At 38.5% G+C, this 16,777-nt stretch overlaps 1 protein-coding gene across 3 annotated transcripts in view; it reads right to left on the bottom strand.

Annotated features, from left to right (window-relative positions):
• Nucleotides 1-16,400, bottom strand: part of RAP2A (RAP2A, member of RAS oncogene family) — a 42,560-nt gene extending 26,160 nt beyond the window's left edge. Inside the window, exons 1-2 of one of the 3 annotated variants that reach the window (XM_044670559.1) lie at nucleotides 16,341-16,400; nucleotides 16,087-16,214 (exon numbers count right to left, since the gene is read on the bottom strand). In XM_044670559.1, the coding sequence (XP_044526494.1) occupies nucleotides 16,087-16,214; nucleotides 16,341-16,400 (188 nt within the window). Of the gene's footprint in view, nucleotides 1-16,086 lie in introns of all 3 variants that reach the window. The other 2 variants (XM_044670558.1, XM_044670557.1) reach the window with 2 other exon arrangements.
• Nucleotides 16,401-16,777: the final 377 nt, after the last annotated feature.

Here is a 16,777-nt window from a genome sequence, read left to right on the forward strand (position 1 = left end):
CTATGTAGGAGGCACTTTGATATTCCAACATTACATCAGAATTAAACTTTATGCATTTATTTAAATCAAAGAAAGGAAAGGCATAGGCAGGAATCCTTTAAATCATCAAGATTCTTAATATTTTTAATTTCATTCATTTTTAGAGCTTGTTTACATTCATGCCCCATCCCTTTTATTAATAGCCCAGTTAAAATTACACATTTTAAAATTAATGTGAAGAACTGAGTTGAATCATTTTTAAAGAATAACACAATTGTCCTTTAGGAGAAATGGAAATAAAATCAGAGTTAAGAATCACCTCCCCAAATCTCTTCTCTTTGTTCTTTCAGTCACAGGCATGAGAAAGAGCACCTAATTTGGAGTCAGAGGTCTTCCCTTGGAAAGGTCACAACCTTTTGGAACATCATTTTCTTCTTCAGGTGGAAAATAAGCACATTGAACTTGATGATCTCAAAACTCTATGATTTAAGGTAGCAAGTAAATACAACTAGGAGGCATTTCTACTGGCACCTTTCCTTCTAGCTATAAGATGCCATTATTCTAAATTTGGACATGTACGTGGAAAAACACAGTTTTCATCTTTCAAAGTCTGTGGACTGTATGTGCACAAGATATTGACCACATGAGTTCTAGTTCAAATAAAAGCTGTACATCAGAGAACTCAGTTAACCAATACTTTTTTAACCAGACACTTTTTTAAGTCAGATGGTCAAAATATGTTCATGAATTAAGACATACAACTTTATTCTGGAAATATAATAAAACTATCTTTTTAGTATACTCTCATAGAAATTCTTGGCAAAAACTGCTAAAAAACCCCATGAACTTGATACACAGTTTATAAAATAAATTAGCATAAGCATCACTAAGTTTTAAAGCACATTTCTCCTCTAATGACTGCTTAATAATGCTTTAACAATCATCAGTCAGAGATAAAATTTATTTGCCAAAAACTTCTTAATTATAATTAAAACTCTCTTAAAATCTGGTAATTTTTTTCTTTCCTTAGTTAAGCAAGCTGGTATCTTGGCATACTCTAATGATGGGTAGGATGAAAACACAAATTTAGTTTAGCCTACCCTTCCCCTCCTGCCTTCCTGAAAAAGAACTCAAATATTATATATATAATGATGTGCCATGCCCTTAAAACTTTCTTTAATGGGACTACTTAGTTCCACTAAACTCTTATCTAACCTACAATTCTTAAACTCTAAAACGAAGCTAACAAGGGTCTCTAAGAAAGAACAAGAGAATACAGTGACCCACAGCTCAGGGAAAAAACAAATAAACATAAAAGTATTGGTTTTCCAGGGGCAGCTGGGTAGCTCAGTGGATTGAGAGTCAGGCCTAGAGACAGGAGGTCCTAGGTTCAAATCCGGCCTCAGACACTTCCCAGCTGTGTGACCCTGGGCAAGTCACTTGACCCCCACTGCCCACCCTTACCACTCTTCCACCTATGAGCCAATACACAGAAGTTAAGGGTTTAAAAAAAAAAAGAATTACTTTTCCCATTGGTCCCACTCTTCCCTATCCCGTTTCTAGTATTGCAGCCCTTGCCTTGTTTCTTAGGAACAATCTTACCTAGAGTACATGAGTTTTCTAGTAACTAGTTCCCTATCTTATATTCCCATATTGAAGTACCTACTGAATATTCCATCTTCTCTTAGCTTACTTAACTTGTTTATTCCTGATTCTCCCAGAGCCTAGAATCCTGCCCCAGAACCCTAATTCTTGTGACTAGGTCCCTGTTATCTTCCAGAAGATCACTCATCTTCACCTATTCCAGGCTTTATGATTATTGTGCTACATTCATCAACGTCAAACATAAAACACAATAATACAGTATTAAGCACTGTGCAAGCACTTCCCGTGAGTGAGACACAGTGCTAGGTGCTGGGACTATAGATGCAGCTGATGAGAAATAAAGAATTTCCTGGGTTTCTGAGCCCTCTTTATAAGGAGACTCTGGGAAGTGTTTTGCTCTAGCCTCAAAGGATCAAAGGACATCTACTTTTTTTTTTTTTTTTTTTTACTATTTACTACTGCCTAACCCTTCATGCCCAAAGTTTGCCTGTATGAATTTCTCCTACTACCAGCTGCTGAAATTCTCCCTCCTATGGTGGGTCTGACTAGACTGGTTATCAGCCAACTCTTGTCTGGTTTGTCCAACCACCAACCCAGGTCCTCTGGTTCTGACAATACCTGGTGTTCTGTGCATAGACTATTTTCTACAAAGGAAAAAGAAAAAAGAATCCTCTGAACAGATCCATGTTTTCCATATATCACATTAACCTTTTTGTGAATAAAGGTTGAAAAGGGGCAGGAGAAAGAATGCCAATGAAAAAGAGATCCAGAAACAGGTAAAATGAAAGAGACAGACAAATGACCATAAGGGCAACAACTAGGGAAGATAACAACTAGGGAAGATAAGAATATGTAAATCTGAGTATTTGGTCACAGATATCCCCTAAATGTAAGAGAAAACCTGTAAGGAAAGTTAAAAACAAAAAAACCTATGTATTTTGGAAAACCACCACATGAATTACAGTACCATAACCTGGCAGGCCTCTGGCCTCAATGTGCTTCACTGAAAATAGGGAATCCAAAGTATTCCTGTCTGTGGTACTATGGTTGGCCCAAATTCTTCTCAGTCCTAAAAGTCCAACAGAATCCACTCCTTTTTCTCTCTGTCACCATTCTAGCTGGTCATATCACTCACTTTCTAGAATATCCTCTCCATTGCTCTCTAAGGGATGTTTAGCCCCACTTTCTCTCTGCCCCAATTCATAGTTCATAAAACTATCATAATGAACTTCAGGTCATGTCTCCATATTCAACAAGCTTCAGTAACTCCTACAAGCTGTGAGGGCTCTTCCAACTGTAGCTTTAGTTTGATAAGAATATAATCTTAGGAACTTTTTGTAATAAAATTCACTAAACTTCTAATGCCAGTCTCTCACCTCCCCCAAATCCTGTACCTTTCCAAGTATATCATACTACTTCCCCACATACTCTGTTGTTATTCAGTAGGGTCCAACTCTTCCTGGCTCCATGAACAATAGTATCCATAATGTTTTCCTGAAGATACTAGAGTGGTTTGCATTTCTTTCTCCAATGGATTAAGGCAAAAAGAGGTTAAGTAAGTTGTCCAAGGTCACACTGGAAGTGTCTGAGGCTACATTTGAATTCAGGTCTTCCTGTCTCAAGGTGCAGCTCTATCCATTGAACTACCTAGCTGGATCCTAATTATAGTCCAGCAAAACTGAACTACTCTCAGCCAATCTAAACACATGTTAAATTCATATCTCTGTGCTTCTGCTATAACAGGATATCATAGAATTTTAAGATGGAAAAAATCTAGCCATACATCTAGTCCAAACTCTACCCCAAAAGTAATACTCATCACATCATCCCTGACAGTTCTCCAATAAGAACCCATCATGTCCCAATTTTTTCAATGAATAAAAATTCTAAAGTCCCCTCCCTTCCACATCTTTATAACAAATATGCATAATTCCCAAATTCCCAAAATTGTATTACAGGCCATTAATTCTGGGTCACTCTAATTTACTCCACAAGAATTTACACATCACCTATGTGCCAAGTTTGGTCTCAAGCTTGTGTCTACTTCTGATCAGAATCAAAGGGATTTCTGAGGTCACTGAGTCCAACCCTATGATTTTATGGATGAGGAAATGGATAGTAACAGAGGTTAAGTGACTTGCCCCAAGGTCACACAGCTAGGTATGTGTCTGAGGCAAAAACTGAAAACTTTTCCTAACATAAAGCATGAACCTGTGCTTGCAGCTTTTAACCAATGTTCCCAATCCTACCATGTCCCACATGACAGTCCTTAAAAAGCTGCCCTATCTCTCTTGCCTCTTCTCAAGGGCTCTTTTTGTCTGTTCTTCAACAAGTATTCACATGAAGACTCAGATTTCCCCCTTCTCCATACAAGAGGCCTTTCTAACTTCTATTTTGTATATACAACACCGTTATTTACATGCTATCTTCCCCATCTGAACATTTGAGAATCTTGAGGAAGAGTACTGTTCATGCTTTTCTTTGTATGCTTACACTTAAGACAATGCCTATCACAGTGATATGAACCTTTTTGGGGGGAGGGAGAAGGGTGTGATATAAAGAATATCCTCAGGCATCATGATAGGGAAATTGGCATCCAGGGAGAGGGGGAAGGGAGCAACCCAACCTCATGTCCCTCTGGCTTTCTAGTAAGGAACTCTGGGGAACTCAGTGCTGTGGGCAGCAATATGCCCACAGAGAGAGCTCTGAGTGCCCCCTCTGGCACATGTGCCATAGGTTTGCCTCCATGGGCCTAGACCATACTAACTGCTAAATAAGTTCCCACTGATTGAAGGACCAAATCAAGAAGAATTATTACCCTGGAAAGACAGTAAGCTAGCTCAATTTTAAGTTTCCTCAGTTAATGTTTCCTTACTCTCCAGTGGCAAAATGTTTTAGGGCTGAAATACCTTTGAAACCAAGGACATTTTTCCCATTTATCTAATTTGAACATCTCTTACAACATCCCTTTCCTCTGGTTTTGTTCTCAGTAGACAAGAGATATCCTGCTTATTTTTAGTAAGAATATTATAAAAAGAAACATGCATTCATATTTCTAATATTCATGATAATAAAAGATGCTTTACTAAATTACATTTAAAAATAAATATTCTCATGGCATGCTATCATTTTGCTCAACAACTAAATACCTCTTCTCTCTAATAGGCATAGCTTTTACTAACCATCTGTTCTAATGATCTATTTCAGTAGTCACTGCAGTTCTGAATCAGTTTTGAAAGGGCTTGGAGGTTAAAGAGGAAAAAAAGAGTAAGGAATCAAAACATTTTGAAAATTAATTCCCTCTGTATCTTTTAAAAAGGAGATTGGTTCTTTTACTTTTAATAACAAACTAAGCAGACAATCTGATATCTGTCATACAACTATAAAACAGGAAGTAAACTATAATTTGAGTTATTTAGCACAAATAAAACAGGCAGCACTAGATTCTTATAAATGAAAGACTCCAAATCAAAACCTTTATCACCAAAAAGTTAATTTAGGGTGAGTTAAAACTTTAAAACTTATTACAGAAAGCACATTATATATATAATGGTATATATTCAATTTTACCACTGCACTCAGCTCAGCATTTCAAATGAAAAAGGAGGTCTAATTTAAAAGTATACTTAATTTACATGTTGTAATCTATTTAAAACAGCTTATTCAGACAGAGTTTTCAGCAATGCATGATTAGGGTTATATTTTTAACAGGCTTAATTATCATTAAGTAACTAAATACATCAAATTTTCAAAGACTTAAGATGCTGATTTCACAATTACTGTACTTCCCCAGCAATGACTTCAGTATATTAATATTTGGTACAGTTAAGAAGAATAACTTAAATTCTAAGAAGTTCATTTTAAATCTTTATTTAATGATAATTAAAAGTGAGAATAATAATAGCCCTTGATAAAGGTTATCCTCAATAGACCAAACACAAGAAAAGTACTTTAGGATATAAAAAAATTTTATTTTCCCTAGAAGACAAGTAGACTTAAAAAGTAGCTTCAGGTACAATTTTTTTAGCCTAAGTAGTCACAGAAGCGTTAGGTACAATTTTTCAAAAGAATTTTCAATTAAGTAAACATACAGCTACCAGTAGGTAACCACCAGTATTTGAATGATAAATTCTCAAGTCTACAGTGAAGTCCCACTCTTAAGTCTCATCTTATTATAAAGGTGACCCTGGCTTCTCAAAGAAGACACCAACAGCAAATGAGCTCTAATAGTTCTTACCAAACTGGAAAAGCTTTGAGTGCCACATTGATAATCAACTTTATATCTGTTGTCCAAGATAAATTTGGTGATAGCTTTATCACCAGGCTGGCACTGGGGTGATTTTTGGCCACAGCAATTCTTGCAGACTGTCCATTAAGTAGAAGAGGGATTGCAAATCTATAAGCATCTATAAGATTTTTTACTCGCTGAAGGAAAAAGGCTCTTAAATTTATACATATTTGTGTGCATATACATACACACATATAAATGAAATGTTAGTCATTTTTTCTTACTGAAATATTTTTCATATCATTTACCACTGTTTTACTAAGCCTTGGTATATGGTGAACCATAAATGTATCTTTAAGAAACTAGATTTTTTCCCACTACAGCAGATAGATATTTTAGAACATGGTAGAACAATGGTTCCCAAACTTTTTTGGCCTACTGCCCTCTTTCCAGAAAAAAATTACTTAGCACCCCTGGAAATTAATTTTTAAAAAATTTAATAGCAATTAATAGGAAAGATAAATGCACCTGTGGCCATCACCAGCCCCCCTGGATCGCTGCAGCACCCACCAAGGGGCGTTGGCGTCCACTTTGGGAATCACTGTGGTAGACCATGGTCTAATAATAAACACAACTATCAAAAGCAAGGTAATAACATCTAAATGGCTTTCCCACACCAGTATAATTTCCTGATGTAGTTAAATTTATTTCCTAAAAGGAGTTTCTTACTTTTCATTTATAAATCTAATCAGTCTACATTAGTCTTAACTAGTATCTATAAAAATCTACTGGAAGGGGCAGCTGGGTAGCTCAGTGGAGTGAGAGTCAGGCCTAGAGACAGGAGGTCCTAGGTTCAAACCCGGCCTCAGCCACTTCCCAGCTGTGTGACCCTGGGCAAGTCACTTGACCCCCATTGGTAAGGGTGGGCCCTTACCAATCTTCCACCTATGAGACAATACATCAAAGTACAAGGGTTTAAAAAAAAAAATCTACTGGAAAAGAACGCTACCCACATTCAGAGGAAGAACTGCAGGAGAGGAAACACAGAAGAAAAGCAACTACTTGAACACATGGGGTTGATGCGGACATGATTGGGGATGTAGACTCGAAACTACCACACCAATGCAACTATCGACAATTTGGAAATAGGTCTTGAACAATGACACATGTTAAAACCAGTAGAAATGCATATCGGTCATGGGAGGGGGGAGGGGAGAAAGTAAGAGCATAAATCATGTAACCATGTTAACTTTTCTAAAAAATAAATATTAATAAATGTTAAAAAAAATCTACTGGACTTCATTGTTAATCTTAAATTGGCATGCTCAGGTCTTGAATTGTGGTTAAAGCTCATACATTACTCTTTTGATTATGTGGAAAAACATAATCTTTTTATGTTCAACCTTGGGTTGAAAGGTAGGATTAAGTGGATAAGAGTACTGGACTTTAGAGTCAAGAAGGTGTCAGTTCAAATCCTACCATAGATACTTATTAGCTGTGTGACTCTGGTCAAGTCACTAAACCTTTGTTTGTCTCAGTTTCCTCATCTGTAAAATAGGGATGATAACAATAGCATCTACTCCCCAGGACTGTTGTGAGGATCAAATAACTTAACAATTGCAAAGCACTTACCATAGTACCTGACCCACAGTAAACACTATAAATATTAGCTATTATTAGCCATTATTATTAGTTCTTAATACTTGGAGGCTAAGGTTCAGTTTTAGAGACCTTCAAAGTCAAAATAGAGTACAACAATATCCAAGCTACTTTTAGGTGCAAGAAGTCATGGTCTACAGGAACTATAATGCAAAAGGTTTCCTAGTGCTGTGGTGAATTACAAAGGAACTCAAAAGATGACAAAGGTATATCCCTAGGCCTTTTCTACATCCTCAATTCTATGCATTCCATACTACTGACCAGTTCTCAGCCCACTTTTTGAAATTCTAAGCCACCCCTTTAACTTTTGGGGGGTCAAAGGATAAGTGATAAGGACAGGAATATTTTGCAATCTTTTTCATTTCAAGTATACCTTCAAGCTTTACCCACTGCCATATTTTCCACCACCATTGCTCACAGATTATTTCCCCATCTGTCTAAGAGTCCCACATTTACAAATGCCTACCCAACAATGTTCTCCTTCAGTATTATTAGCTATGTGAACATAGCTGAACATATCACTGAGTCTCAGTTTCTTCCATTTGTAAAGGTGGGGGAGGAGCAGCAGATTAGATTACCTCAAGTACCATTCCAATTCCAGGTTATATTCTACTAACCTCACAGAGCACTTTTCAATTCTCTAATATTCTTCTTAAAAACAAAATCCTTACCTTCCATCTTAGAATCAATACTGTGTATTGGTTCCAAGCATTAGAACAGTAAGGGCTAGGCAATTGGGGTCAAGTGACTTGCCCAGGGTCACACAGCTGGGAAGGGTCTGAGGTCAAATTTGAACCTAGGACTTCCTGGCTCTAGGCCTGGCTCTCAATCCACTGAGCTACCTAGCTGACCCCAATTCTCTAATACCCTTGGATAGATATCATAATGTACTAGTTTTAAGAGGGCCAAGATACAATCAGAAGTTTCATGAAAATCAGCACTCTCTCTTAAATTTGGCCCATGATAACCACAAAATAAATAACTGAATTGAACAGATGCTTTTTTTCTTCCATAATGTTTCATGTATCCTTCCTTTCCTTTCTACTCTTGATAGTCCTTAAATGGTCTCACATCAACCCCACACCCACCAGCCTCTCTACAACTGATCCTATGAATCAATAACAAATTAATCTTCTTTAAACTTATGAAATATAAATTCACAAAACTATAGAGAGCTAGGCGATGCTTCAGAAGTCCTCTAGATCAATTCTCTCTCTACATTTCCAGCAATTTTTCACATGGCCTTTGCATGAAGACTGCCCACGATGAGGAATCATCTGTTATCTTCTAAAGCGGCATATATTGCTTTTGGACAGTTCTAACTGTTTTCAAGCTTTTTTCCTTAAATCAAGCTTAAATCTCTCTTTGTCTAACTACAACCCATATTCCCCACTTGCTTTCTTGAATGAAGCTGAACAAATCTAATCCAATTCCTACATTACATTAGCCTTTTAGATATTTGAAGATCACTACCATATTTCTCCATTTTTATTCTCCAGACCTAAACATCTAATTCCTTCTTCTGATCCTTGCATGGCATGCATGATATCTAGTCTCATTATCCTGATACCTTTCTAGTTTGTCAATATCCTTCCTAGAATATGGTACCTCCCAAAGAACTGAACACAAACCTCACTAGATGGTGTGTCCATGTAGAATACTGGCCTTGTTAAATGGAGTTATCAGAAGGGGCTACCTAGACTTCAATCACCTCTAAGGTCTCAAGGTTAGAGAAGGTCTCTGGAAACTTACCACTCCTAGAGCTTCTGATTTGATTAGAGGTTTATTATCCAGGATCTCTGATTTCATCAAATGTTAGTCACTCTTCCCAGTTGACACTTAATCACATCTAGAGCCTTTGGTCTCATCAGATATTAGTCACTCCTTCCCTCTGATTGCTTCTTCCCAGTGGAATTATAGTCAAACCTGCTCCTTTCTCCTCAGGGTGGGCACTCCTCTGGCCCTAAAGAACTGTATGGTGACTCCAAACTATAGTTCCTCTGTCCTGATTAAATACCCTTATTGTTGCTATTTGGAAGTCCTCTTTTTATTTCAGGCTGACAGCCTTTATCACATCTCTCCTTTGGGATACAGTTTCTTTAAATGGCATTACCCTTTAACTGTACTGTCACAGTGTCAACCCAAGTTGAGCCAACAGAATCCCTAGATCTCTTCCACATCAACATTCTAAACCTTAGCTCTCTCATCTATACTTTACTTGAAATTTACTTTAAGTTTTTATTTAAAAATATGGTACTTAACATTCATCCTTAGGAAATTTCATTCTCATTGGTTAGCTGCTCTTTGGATGCTAACTCTGTAATCCGAACATTAAGCACCCTTCCTAATTTGAACCATTCTTATCTTTAACAAGCATGCTACTTATGCCTTCATGTTACTTGTTTAAAAAAACAAACTAAACAGGACCACGAATGGATTCCAGGGGTGATCCACTAAAGACTTCCTTCCAAGATGACTATCCCATTAAGGACTACTTCTCATCAATTCCAAATGCACTTAACATCTAGCTTTGATCAATCTATCAGTAAGTATTAAGCTCCTAAATGCTAGGAGCTAGTGATGCCTACTATAAAAAGAATGTAACAATGCCTACTCATGATGAACTTACTTTCAAGTCCCTCCCCTCCACAAACACTTTCAATTGCTCCCAGCTGCTTATAAGATGAAATCTATAGCTGTAAAGATTCCAAAATACAAAATATTTCAGTGGGCTTATCTCCCTGTTCTTCTCTTCCCCATCCCCCCCCCCACCACCACCACCAGCCACACTAATCTAGTAGTCATCCACAACAGAATACTTTGGTTATTTTAGGGGAATTGCCCATGCTGTTTCTTTAATTTAGAATGTCACTCTGCTCTCCTGTGAACCCCAAATCCTTCCAATTCTTCAAATTCAAATCTCCTTAGATAAAGCCTTCCATCCTTACCCTATCTGGAGGTGATATCAAAAGCTCAAAAAGGATTTTCAAGGTTCTAGGACAGGGGTCGGTAACCTTTTAGGCCTTGAGAGCCATAAACGCCACATTTTTTAAAATGTAATTTCGTGAGAGCCGTACAGTGCTCACATTGCGTGCTCCTGTAACAGTGTGCGCTCCTGTAACAGCGCCTGAAAAAAACTGACTTTATGGCTCCTGCAGAAAGAGCCATACCTAGCTGACCCTGGTTCTAGGAGGTCCTGATTTAGTGGAAAGAAGACTGACTTTGGCTTCAGGGTTGGGTTCAAGCTTTTTCTCCAAATAAGTGACTCTGGGGGCAAATCACTCAATTTTCTTAGACCTCAATTTCCTCATCAATAAATTGAGGGAACTTGGATACAATGCTCCCTCCCTAAGGCCCCTTTAATTCTAGTACTGTGATGCTATTATTTTAGAGATTATCTAATTGAATCACCTCACTTTACACATAAAGAAACTGAGGAACAGAAAAAGATGAAGTGGCTTTCCACTATGTTAATTATTTGTTAGTACAGTATGTATTACTGTTCTCAGTAAGATTGTACAGGCCCAGAAAATAGAGAACCCAAGACATATGGGCTGTGAAATTAAAAGAAAAAAAAAAAGAAAGGAAGGAAGAAAAAGAAAAGAAAAAAGGTGTGGTGTGATCTCTAATCAATTTTTTCAAAAAGCTGAGAATTTTACAGTCATTTTCAATGGGTCCAAATTACTTATTTGGTCTGGAACTGCTACCCTGAGATTCCCTTCAGGGCGGATTCTCATGGGAACAGGGAACAAGTACAAGCTTTGGGGTCTCCAGTTTATAAACTAATCCTAAAACTTGTGGTTCATCAGATCTCACTAGGCTACAAATTTGGGGTCTCTAGATTCCATGTCAACAGATACAAGAGTAAATGAAAATGAGGAGTTAAAGATAACAATGAGATTATGAGCCCTGAGCCCAGGAGACCAGAAGAAAGGTGTGATTTCATAAGACCATGTCTAAGGCCAGGAATGAATTTCAAATCTTGTAACAAAGTGATCACTTGTCATTCTAATCCATACTGTATCAAGGGCAATGTTTAACACAAATGAAAATTGGTCTTGAGAAACTGCTCAAGCTATTTCTTTATAGCTCAGGAAACTCACTTCATCTCTGTAGGTTAGTGAAAGTATTATTACTCCTGTTTTACAGACAAGGAGACTGAGACTTAGGAATGTTATATGAAATTTTCAGGGTCACTAAGTACCAATTCAGAGCTGAAACAAAAACGCCACTGGGTTAATCTCTATTAACTACACCTCAAACTGCTTCTCAAGAAAATGACCTAAAATAACCAAAACAAATCATAAAATACTGAACATAAAGCAAATAACATACAATCTAAGCTTTTCTTAATTACTTAGGGTCAATATTATGAACTTATTCTGATTAGCCTCACCAGGGGGAAAAAAAAAACAAATTCATTTCTGAAAATCATTGTTATGGATCATCCTGGATAAGGTGTATCACTTGGAAGCAGATGTTTCTCCCAGATGAGTTTGAAGTTATTAAATAAAGACAACATAAATAGTTGTACTAGAAGCAAATTTAGAGTTGCTATAAGGAGGAACTTTCCTAATAATTAAAAGTGTTCCAAAATAAAAGGTTGTTTTAGGTAGATCTGAGTTCCTCCTCCCCAATGGAGATCTTCAAGCAGAGGCTATTATAAAACATTTACTGGATATGTCTTTAAGTAGGAATTCTTTTAGGGATATGAGCTGTACTTTTTTGGGTATAAAAATGGTCACTTGAGATCTCTTTCAATTCTGAAATTTTCTGATTCAGTTTATCAAACTACTATATGATATGCTGACTCAGGAAACTTTTTTTTTTAACCCTTACCTTTCATCTTAGAATCAATACTGTGTATTGCTTCCAAGGCAGAAGAGTGGTAAGGGCTAGGCAACATAGCTAAGAGTGTTAGAGGCCAAATTTGAACCTAGGTTCTTGGTCTCTAGGAGTGGCTCTCAATCCACAGCTACCCCCTCAGGAACCTTTGAGGCTTATATGTTGAAGATGCCACCATAACTTTCAGATTTCCAGACTTGACAAGCCATGATTCCTCAGCCTTCCTCACCTCACATATCCAAGCAGTTGCCAAGCTTTCTCATTCCTATCTTCATAATACCTCTATTAGCATCAAACCATTTATAACCCAACCTCTAGCCAATCATCCTTTGAAAGTGATTTTCCTAAAGCAGAGATCCTAGAGTGGTTCTCCAGCTCATTTTTCAGATCAGGAAACTGAAGTCAAGAAGGTCAAGTGACTTGCTCATGGTCACACAGATAGTATCTGAGGCCAGATTTGAAATCAGGTCTGACTTGGTAATTTTAACAGGTCTGATCAGGTAATTCCCTTGCTCAAAAAATTTCAGCGGCTCCCTATTACTTCTAGGATCACAAACAAAGACACTTCTCCATTTGATATTTAAAAACCTTCACAGAAGCATGGGAGTACAGCCAATGACATAGAGAAGGAAGTGTCATGTGAGGAACAGTAAGAAACCCTTAATATACATCTCACTTTCAATCTTGCTATTCCCTTTAAGGCTGATATCAAGAGTCACCTTCTGTATGTTTTTTCCAAATCCTCACAGTTGCTAGTGACTTCTCCAAATAACCATGTATTAACTATGTATGTCCATGTGTCAAGAAGATAAGTCTTCTGACTCTAGACATACATACACAAACATATAACCTAGAATATAAACTCCTCTAGGGCAGGAACTGTTGTTTTTGTTTTTGTTTTGTTTTGTTTTTGTCTTTGTACCTCCAGAACCTAGCATAGCTCTTAATAAATGCCTATTCATTAAGTTCTTCCATTTCCTTCCCGTTTCCCTTGCTGTCCCAGTCACTTCCTGCCTCCCTTTAAAAGTTCTTCCATTATTCTCTTTCCTACTTTCTAATTTGTAATGATCCTGAATACCAGATAATAAAAGTTAATAGCATTACTCCTAAAAACAGGAGTAACTAAGCAAATGAAGGTCTAAGGGCCTTGGTATGTTTGGGGCTTTAAATGAAAGAACTTTTAATTTAATATTGACTTTTGACATGTAGGATTACTGATCAGAGGCTCCCCCTCCTCTTTTTCTTTTTTAAAACTCAAAGCCCTTCAATGGCTCCCTATTACCTAAAGAATAAAGTTGAAATTTCTTGGTCATTTGAGTCCTTTTATGTTCTGTTATCATTTCTATTTTACCAGATTAATCTTATGCTTTTTACTCTCCTTCATATATTTTAGGTTTCTGTCAATCTTGACTTCTTATTCTCCACTTAAATAAACCATTTTTCTGCAATTTCCCATCTCCATGCCCTTGCTCAGTTTTCCCCAAGTTTAGAATATCCTTCCTCTCCATCTCTCCCATCTTAACCTTGTCCACTGAATTCTTTTGTCATCTTTTCTTCAAAACACTCCCTCATTCTTCTACCTAATGAAAACCTTTCCCAAGTTCTGCTTTCACAGAGCAATATTTGCACTCCTCTTGCATTAATATGTGTTACTTTTCATTGAGTGTATTCCTCATTTCCCCTCATGTAAGGTCTACAGGGAAAAACAACTCGAGCTAGGTTCAGCCCAATGAGCTGCATACTGTAGACAGTTGGCTACTGTTTGGAAAGGAAAATAATTACACTTATCTGCAATGATTTGAAAGAAGCACTTGGAACATCAAGTCACTAGCAATTTCACCAGTCAACCTCGTTCTAAAAATTGTTTTTTTTTGTTACTGCACTTTTAAAAGTGTAAATTCTTATAGATTCTATAAACTAATACTAAACTGTAACACAGAAATTAATAACAAAGCTTCTACCGGGAGCTAAGTCACCATCTGAAAGGTAAAGGGTAAGGAAGGGGAAGAAAGAAGAAAAAGAATCAGAATCAAACCTTTCAAAGCTAAGAATGTAGAAAAAAATAGTCATTTAATTTTAGGTTATTCTCCAAGAACCTTAAAAAATTTAATTCAACTACCAAGTATACTGAGTATGTTACAGGAAAAAAAAATGCTTCTACTTTAGTATAGTACTCTCACAAATTCAATTAAAGATAATCTGATTTTCAATTAATATCTCTGAGCATGCTGAATATTGGATACTTGGCTCTGGTCCATTCAAAGAAGTTAGAGTCCAAAAGAGGATAGATACTATTGTATTCACAATAGATTTACTACTCTCTTTTAAAAGTATATGGCTTCAGAGTACATCCATATAAGATATAGAGGAAAGGAGCAGGTAGATCAGCATTACAGATTATACATCCACAAATTTATCAACAGATTTTAAGAGTCAAGCACCTTAATGATGGGTAAGAATCAGAAGAACCAACTTGACAGTAGATGTCAGAATAAGGTGTCAAACGCTTAACTGACAATTAGAAAAAACTGCAAAAACTTTTTTATTTTAATTAGCAAGTATGACATTAAGATCATAATCTTATGGCACAGGTTTTTGGTATACATATTTTAAACTCCGGAAACAGTCTGCAAAATAGGGCAAGAAATAAAACGAAAAGAAAAGATTTCAATACAATTCGACAAGCTTTTTTATTAAGTACCAAGCCCTGTGAAAGGTATTGGAGATAAAAGGTCAATCAGTAAACTAGCATTTATTAAGCACCTACAGTACAAAGATGAAAGCAAAAAGAAATGAGACAATACCCATTTTCAGATAAAATTGTACTGAAACCCTCCCTGCAAGTCTTAGAAACTAATTTACTTTTCTGCTAAATATTCGGAAAAGGAAAATTTTGTCTATAAAGTTTAAGAAAATCAAATCCCTCCAATTTCTTTAGATACTCGAATAGCCTTTTCACGTGCCCATAAGCTATTAGGCTATATATTTGCAAACCCACGGGGCCTGTAGCAGCTAGCTTCACTATGTACCTTTGCTCTTTCCAGAATTTCATAATCATCATTTTCAAAACTAGCTATTGAGCTTGAACATTACTAATGGAAAATGGAGGAAAGTATTAATTTTCTCTCCCTTCCCCCTTAACAATTTTGCACTATTCTGTAGTGAAAAACAGCAAAGGGAGTTGTTTTTTTCCCAAAAAAATCACTTACATTAAAAAAAAACAAAACAACTATTTTTCCAGAACTCACCTTTCTTTGCCTCTCTCCCCCTTTCCAAAACACTACCCCCGCCTTATAAAAGTCTTTCAACTTTTTTTCCCTTTTGGACTCTTTGCCAGCTCTATTACTCAAAGGATTCGATAGATACAGCTAAGCTGACAAAATTTTTGTTTAAGAAACAAAGCAGGAGATAAAACTTAAAAGGATAACATACCCAACAACATGTACGCACATACATACACACTCTCAGAGACACTCTCAGAGAGAGAGACACACACACACTCAAGGGCACACAAACCCACCCAGAGAGGGAAAATGTTAAGTAAGTGCTAGCTGCGACCCCCCCCCCCCGCCCCCCGCCTCCGCTCTTTTCGGAGTCGCAGATTTCTCAGGCTGGGTGGCCGCCTTCTCCCCTCCATTTCTGACCTGAACTTGGTCTGCAGGACCCCACCCCCCACCCCCAACACCGCCCGCATCACTGCACTGGGTTGGGGATGAGAAGCCAGAGGCGGTTCCCCAGAGTGGGTGGGGTGGAGATCTCCGGACCCTTACCGCTTGACTCGGATGATCTGGTCCCGCATGGGCTTGATGTCCTGGAAGCTCTGCTGATTGACCAGGCTGTAGACAAGGATGAAGCCCTGACCATTCTTGATGTACAAGTCCCGCATGGAAGCGAACTGCTCTGTGCCCGCCGTGTCCAGGATCTCCAGCACGGACGGGGACGAGTCCACCTCAATCTCCTTGCGGTAGAAGTCCTCGATGGTGGGGTCGTATTTCTCGATGAAGGTGCCGGTCACGAACTGTACGGTGAGGGCGGATTTCCCCACCCCGCCCGAACCCAGCACCACCACTTTGTACTCGCGCATCGTCCCCCGCCGCCGCCGCCGCCGCCTCCTCGGCCGCCGACATAGACTTACGCCCGCCGAGCCGGGACCCCGGACCGTGCCTCTGCCGCGTCCTCGGGCGGCTGATGCTGCCGCCGCCCCCACCACCGCCTCTCGGCCGCGGCAGCCCCCTGGGCGGCGGCGGCGGCAGCAGCAGCGCTAAGGGCGGCCCTGGGCATGGACCGCGGCGGGCGGACAGAGAGCCTCGCAAACGTCGCCGGGAGAGAAGAGAAGAGCGGAAGCAGGAGCCGTAGCCGGGCTGCCGCCGCTGGCCCGCAGTGCCGCCGCCACCGTCGCTCCCCGCCCTCCTTCCTCTGCCGCTTCCTCCACCGCGGGCCGGCGGCGGGCGGCGCGCTAGC

The sequence above is a fragment of the Gracilinanus agilis genome, chromosome 3 (assembly GCF_016433145.1).
Source record: "Gracilinanus agilis isolate LMUSP501 chromosome 3, AgileGrace, whole genome shotgun sequence".
In the NCBI taxonomy this organism is placed as follows: Eukaryota; Metazoa; Chordata; class Mammalia; order Didelphimorphia; family Didelphidae; genus Gracilinanus; species Gracilinanus agilis.